Source organism: Anarhichas minor, unplaced genomic scaffold (genome assembly GCF_050575085.1).
Source record: "Anarhichas minor isolate MPS153535 unplaced genomic scaffold, ASM5057508v1 ptg000040l, whole genome shotgun sequence".
In the NCBI taxonomy this organism is placed as follows: Eukaryota; Metazoa; Chordata; class Actinopteri; order Perciformes; family Anarhichadidae; genus Anarhichas; species Anarhichas minor.
In genome coordinates, this window is record NW_027466486.1 from 1,592,230 (window position 1) to 1,599,927 (window position 7,698).

General features: G+C 38.3%; 1 protein-coding gene across 1 annotated transcript; it reads left to right on the forward strand.

Moving 5' to 3' along the window:
- The first annotated feature begins 949 nt into the window (after positions 1-949).
- On the forward strand, positions 950-2,796 carry rab32b (RAB32b, member RAS oncogene family). Its single transcript, XM_076108389.1, is given in 3 exon segments — positions 950-1,181; positions 2,034-2,311; positions 2,632-2,796. Coding segments are annotated over 3 exon segments (675 nt in total).
- The last annotated feature ends 4,902 nt before the right edge of the window (positions 2,797-7,698 follow it).

Sequence of the window (7,698 nt, forward strand, 5' to 3'; positions counted from 1 at the left end):
CCAAAATATTAAACTTTTGTTTTGAGGTAGGACAGCAGAACAAAAATGTTGAGGTATAAAAGTCGACACGTTAACGTGATTTCTTGTTGGAAAAAAAGCAATTATCTGTGGATTTTTGATTGATACAGTACTGCCAGGAGAGTGCACTGACTGTCACGAATGTAGCAGAGGACAAGTTCAAGTGCCACATTTTCAGTACGAATTTTTCTTTCTTTTGTACATTTATCTCATTTATATGGTCTTCAAATGCAAGTTAACTAGTTTCAAATTTATATCTTTTGTAATTAGATGTCTGATTTCATAATTGTATAGATTTATGCATTAGATAAATGACCTAACATTATCATATGTTTTGTGAATGTATGAATTGTGGATCATATTTTGATATTCAGGTGATATCTATATCAATGTCAATATTAGAAATACTGTATTAGCTGTGTGTGATTCTCTTGTGTGATTGGTTGTGTACACCAATCAATTCCCTAAATATTAAGAACCTATTAAATCTGTATAATGTGGTGAAGTGCTACTGTAACCATTAGTAATATTCTGAATAAGCTTTCTGCAGCCTGATATGTACACAGTATAAATTAAGTCTGCCCTTTTAAACAAATATTGTAGAGCATTTAAAAGGACACTTGTTTGATTGGGGTGAATTAAATATTTTTTATGCTTTTGTCTCCTGTTTTTCATGGTGAAACATCAGCTGGCGCTGTGGGCTTGGCCTTGCCTACTGCAATAACTTTTTTGATCAAAGGTCAAAGATATATGGCTTTGGTTTGAAGAAAGAATTTCAATAAGTAATTGTATGAGGAACGGGTTGAGACATCGGCACTAAATGCAGATTGTTTAAAGCCTTTGCAGTCTATGGGCTAATGTTTGTGAAGTTGAACGTGAAGCAGACCAAGTTTTACGATGGTTTAGGAAACGGAATACTTTGGCTGTCTCCATGCAGGTCGAGCACAACATGGCAGGAAGTTCAGCAGCATTTTGTACGGACAAGCTGTTTAAAGTTTTAGTCATTGGGGATGTAGGCGTTGGGAAGAGCAGCGTTATCTTGCGTTATGTTAACAAACGCTTTCATGAAACATACAAAGCATCTATTGGAGTTGACTTTGCTCTGAAGACTATTGAATGGGATGCCAAGACTGTGGTGAGACTGCAGTTTTGGGATATTGGAGGTGAGTGTGTCAATATTCTAAAGTATGTTACAGATGTTTGACCTGTAAAGCTAAAATGTAGCATAATAATAGACCTGATGACAATGACCGAGCCCTAGAAATGTGCAATTTCTGTGAAAACAATTTTTAAATCTGCAGTAACTAAAGCTAAAAACAAAGATACCTGCACTCGGGCTAATGCTAACTAGCTAATCAGGGCAGAAGCAACTGCCCTCACCGCTTTTGACTGTTGGAATACATGAGAGTTGGTGGTTACTTAAAATCCCATATTTAAAGCTATTAATTTGTAAATTAATGTTTTGTATTGATTTCAATAATAGTGGTTGTAGAGTGACAGCTGAGAGAGATATTTAATCCTTAAAATCTAATATAAATTACAACAAAATAAATCTTCACCGTTTAGGATCTTGTTTAAAAAAACTATTCAGAATAGATAAATCATATGAAGACATTTTGTTGGTAAATAATACCCAATAAAGACATTAAATACATAAACAACAACTGCCAGCCCGCCTATATTATTGTCTAAATGACCTTCACAAGTCCAGTATAGTTCCAATCTGCAGAATTACGGTTTTTACGCAATGTTTCCTCAAATCTAAAATGATTGTCGTTCGTCACTTACTTTTTATTTGTAAGGTTTAGGCTACAGTCCAATTGTATATGATAATTAAAATCACACATGATAAATAAGCAGTAGGATCACCCACTGTGTACCTGGGCCAACTAAAAATAACAAAAACATCAAGCCTTTTGCCAAATAAGTGAATTCATCTTTGCTCTTGGAGTCAGAATTGAGCACAAGCTGTGGTGAAGCATAAATCACACTGATTTATTTCCTCTTCCCTCAAGGCCAGGAGAGGTTTAGGAAGATGTCCAGAGTGTACTACAAAGGGGCAATGGGAGCAGTAGTGGTCTTTGACATTACAAACAGCTCCACCTTGGAGGCCGCCTCAGAGTGGAAGCGGGACCTGGATAGCAAAGTCTGTCTCGACAGCGGACGTCCAGTCCCTGCCGTCCTGCTGGCCAACAAATGTGACATGACAGGGAGGGACAGAGACTTGGTGTCCTCTCTGGAGAGCTTCTGTAAAGACAACTGATTCATGGGCTGGTTTGAGAGCTCTGCAAAGGTGTGTGCTGTATTTCAGTTATTATGGGAGAAGATAATGCGCCTAAAATGGCAGTAAGGGACACGAGCCATTTCTCAAAGCCATTATTGGCATTCGAGTAAAGCGTACTTTGCCTCACAATTACAATTGCATGAAGTTACACTACACTGTATGTGTGAAATGAACTTTAACCCTGCAGCTATATAGCCTGCTCATAAAACATGTTCAAATATTAACACGCAGGAACAACTTGCAGCCATGGTTCGAACAGCGAGCAAAACACTTAACTCAACGGATGCATACACAATGTTCTAAATCATATTCCCCCTCACCGTTTATAGGACAATATAAATATTGATGAGGCAGGTGCCTTCCTTGTCAAACAAATGATGCTCTGCGACACCGGCCTGTTCAGTGAAGAGCACCGCTGGGACGGGATCAAAGTGAGCCAGGATCCCGGGGAGAGTCAGAGCCAGTCATTGTGCTGCTGGAGACCACGGCTCTGAGGCAGCGAGCCAAACAACGGCAGCTACTGGATTAAACGCTCTAACAGGACCTGTTTTTGATACCAAGTCATGAATCCACATAGAAGCTACTTCTGCCTGTGTTCATATAGTCGGTAACTTTAAATGCATATCTGTGGCCTGCCAGGTTTCTCAATAATGTGTGCAGTGTGTGGGCTGCCTCATAAACACCTCTGTGGAGACAATTGAGCTCATTTCTCTGATAATCCACTGATACAGTCAGGCTAATAAAGAGATCAGCATGACACACAATCCTGCTGGGAGAAGTCTGTGACACTCATCGAGCAACCCAGACTTGGTGATGATTGACCTACTTTAATGAGTGGCCAGAAACTGTGAAACGGTCACAACTGCCATTTTCCCAAAACGACAAACACAACAAGAGAGGGAGAGAAAATGTCTTAAAACATGTTTGAAGCTGTTTGAAGCTGTTACACATTCCTCCTTAAAATGTCAACCTATTCAATCTCAGCTCCGAGTGTTACTTGTCTGTTATGCAACCCATGCGTGTAATTATCTGTTAATCACTTCACAGTGAGATGAGCTAAGACCCATGCATAAGCATCGCAGCCCGGCTCGATATGGCCAGTAGCAGAGAAGAGCCATCAGCATGACCTGATTTTGGTGGAGGGAGGAAATATGCTACGTACCGCCCAGAGAGCTGGAGGGAGCAGAGCACTTATGCTCAATCGTAGATCGACAACAAATTGGTATTTTTTTTTTCTATAATAGCAAGCCAAGCATGACATGACCACATTTTCAGATTGATGTATTTGTAAGTTAAAGATTTGTTGAGGCAGAGAGAAACAGCAAACATAAGACATTCTCAGATGGAGCATCAGGCACTTACAGCAATGACTCCTGGTGATGATTTTATAATGATTTTATAAAATCATTATAAATTTCGAAATACCGAGGTGGAAAAACTGAGCTTGTTAGGGGTCTCCTTAAGCATGCTCCCCCCCCCAAATTTTTTTGATTTACTTGATGTAAATATTTGCATTTCAAGAGGGTTGGAACGCAAAAATTGTCTGAACAATAGTTTTAAAACCATATCAGTGGGCAGTAGCATAAATGATCTGTCAAGCAGTAATTAGGTTGACTGTTACAATGAACTACAATGTGAAAATACAGAGGAGTCTAAAATGATCACCCAAAATATGATAATCAATGCTGTCAGTGTTTGATTTAAGTGTTAAATGCTGAGTCACCCTACTGTTCTCTCTAATCCTCTGTATTCACTGCCTGTCCCTTTCCCTGTGACTCCTCACTTCTCTCTCCTATCATCCTGTATTAACAATCATTTACTTATGTCCACCTTCTTAATTTCATGTTGTATTTGAGTTTGCAAAATATAACAGTCTTGAACAGTACAGAAATGTAAACTAAATGTGTGTTTTACAGTAATATATTCATACAACAATACTATATTATTACACTATAATCATGCTTGGTGTTTGTTGTTAAATTGAGCGGATACCTAGAACCTAGGTACCTAGAACATATAGATTTCATATACATTCAGGCGTTTCATTTATTGTTTGTCTCGGTGAAGTACGTAAACACATGAAGGCTAAATAAGGGTGAAAGTTAAAGCTGTTTAATGTTGCGCAACCACACAGAAGCTATTGGTGATGTTTGTCTGGAGATGAATGGCATTGAACTACATAAGTAATCCATTCAAAAAACTAGTATCTGAATCACGCTTTGCATGGATTCAGCTGCCTGTCAGGTTTCCTCAAGTTGTTTCATTTCATTTCGCAGTAACGACATTATCATCCACATCACGTCATCACGTCACGGCCCAAACTCTCTCTCACACACACACACACACACACACACACACACACACACACACACACACACACACACACACACACACGGACACATGACGACGAGCAGATGAGCAAATCAGTAATCTTGCAGTTGCACAATATCTCTGTCCACATACGTTTGATAAGGCAGTGAACTATTCTCCACAGTACAGTGACTTGACCCTGCAGAGTGGAGTGGGCTCAGTTTTTTTTCCCACCAGTTCATTCGTCTTGTCTTTAATCCTGTTTCTCAGCAGAGGCTTTTGAACTTGTACTTCAATGAAGCAACATCCCTGAAATGTTTAATTGGATCGATTTTAAAGGGAATTAATTCCCTCTTTGTGAGTCAGTGTTTACTAAATCTTCATTCTGAAACAATTGGATGCTTTTAATGCAATTATTTCAGTTGATATATTATAAGTCAGTGATATGATTAAGGGCATTGTCTTGCAGATATTTGGGGAGAGTGGGACCTTTGTGCTCACCGGGGTTATTTTTGCACACCAATCTGTTCTTTGCTGTCCTGTAGCTTTACTTGTCAGTGTCCTTGCTGTGTATCTAGGGATCTGTTCCACATCCTGATGCTGGGTACCCAAACACAGTAGCTTTTGTCCAAATCCAGGCTTTCCAGGTACGTCATGTGCATGTTTTTATTTAACCTTGCAATAGTATATGTTTTTAAAAAACCCGTAATGCTGTGTTACAGCAGCATTTATTTGCTGATCAAGTGTGTTACAGCATAAAAGCCAGGAAGGAAGTTTACCTTGTGTGGCAATTGTGCTCGAGGAGAAGTGAGTTAGGAAGTTAGACAAAACTGCTAATTATGGATTTATGTCCCAGATACCGGAGACCTAAATTCAGGAGTCAAACAGGGATGATGGCCCCAATACTTTTTCACATCGGACACAAAAGCTCGACCTCTTAAGTTGTTGTTTATGAATATGTCTGAATGGGAGTCACACTCACTGCGTCAGATCCCATTACGTGTGCATTATTGATATTGCCCTATTTTATCTTGCCCTCCAGTGAGCATTTTCACTGGCAGCTTCCTTCATATATTTATGATTGCATGACAATTTCACTTTAGTCAAACTTGTGAATAGGTTGATGAAGTGTATGTATCCCTGCTGTGCCTCCGTCAGCCTCTTATTGTGTCTTGACTGACCTATTTTATGATGGCCTATGTTAATTAAGATTCACTGTCAGTGGAAAGCAGACTGCTTTTTCAATGCACAGATATTCTGTATGTTAAACGGACCTCTTGCAGGGAAATGACAAATTATTAGTGTGTGCAAAAATGCCAGAATGTGAATGAAACTATCTGTTGAAACCAGATCAAATCCTGTACCAATCAGGGGCAGAAATCCATATGTTGCTGTCCATGGTGCTGAATGTTCAGTATAAGAAGAGCCCTCCACCAAAGCAAATAAATTGTCAGCATGGTGGTAGAATGTTGGTAGACTCCGCCATCTAGTGTACAAAACATGTATGTGCAAGACAAGTGTTAAAGCGCTTCAGAAAAGCTTTATGGTGCAACTGTTTGAAGACATTTACAACAGGAAATCCTCCAATATGTTTATTAGCAGTGGTGTAAGAAGAGCACACAGACCACTTTCTACTTGTCGGTTTGTATCTGGCCCGAGAACAGTCCAATATCTGAACAAGATTTTAAAAATGTACCATGTGAAATTTACATCAAATTGTATATTACAAATTTCAGGATGTTAAATTCCTCCAATTCCCTGAAACAATATTAAGGATATGAGCTTGGTGTACTGGAAGCTGAGGCTTTGGAACTTAAAAGTAACTACAAGATGTATGTAAAAAAACAGTTTAGATATAGATCAGTCAGTTTCATGACTATAAACACGTCCTTATACCGTTTAGGCCTACAGCAACATGTTAACGGATGCAGAATACAGTACAAATAATGCGATCGGTTTATAAAGAGGAAAGAGTTTTATAAATCCACCAAAACATTTTACAGAACGAATTTAAGGATTTTGTTTGTTTATTTGTTTCTTAAAATCTTCAATCTATGTGGCGCAAAAACTCTCATGTGATTTAATGTAAATTACATGTTGTTTACTTCATTATAAAACACTTTTGGGAATAACCACGTTACATCTCTTCCATATGCCTGTTTCAGATGTTTTTATTGAACGAGTGCTTCCTGACAATGTGCCATCTAAATTCCGTAAAAAAAAAACATGGGCCTCTTAAACGACAGATCATGAAGGTGATCATTTAAACAGGTTTTCTGGTGTTCATCAAACCAGATTTTCTAGTTTTCTAATTCTCTGAGGAGGTAAACTAACCTGGTTTTTCCTCCTTGGGGAACAAGAGGAAGTAGCCTATATTCCATGCACACACAATAGATAGGATCGTTAATTGGCACCTTTACCGCTTACAAAAGGATATCAAATGTCCGTGGGAAAGATTTTCATTGAAGAGGATTATGCACAAGAAGACGTAAATGCAATTTTAGTGCTTCCAAACAACAACTTCGCCATGTTTGTATAACCGCCCCTACATTATGATTTGATAGTGTTTAGACGTTAAGGCTCAGAAAGCTGTCACAAGGTTCAGCTTCTCTTTCTTTCTCAGCCCAAAGGCATTCATGTTGTTTAGGACCCCTCAGCCAGCAGGGGGCCACAAAACACACTGAAAATGTGAATTTTAGCTTCCCTAATTCAAATGTTTATCAAATGGATTTGGCTACAGTATTCATAGTAACAACATGTTGTTGTTTGTAGTAAAAGATTTGAGGACATTTGGTTGCTAAAACAAAATAAATTCTAATATGACATGGTTATATTCCTACGAAAATTACACAATGTACATTATTAATTATATTTATTTATTAGTAGGCTACAGCCACAGTTTTGTTTTTGTTAGCAATGAGATGTGGGCAGGATGAATTAGGGCTATACATCAAAATAAACAAATGCAACTGTAAAATAACTTGTTTTCCCCCACACAACAGAATAAACATTATTTATTGTGCATGCATTGTAAAAGGTCAATATTGCATAACTTTGTAAATTTAATCTTATAATCTGTTAGGTGT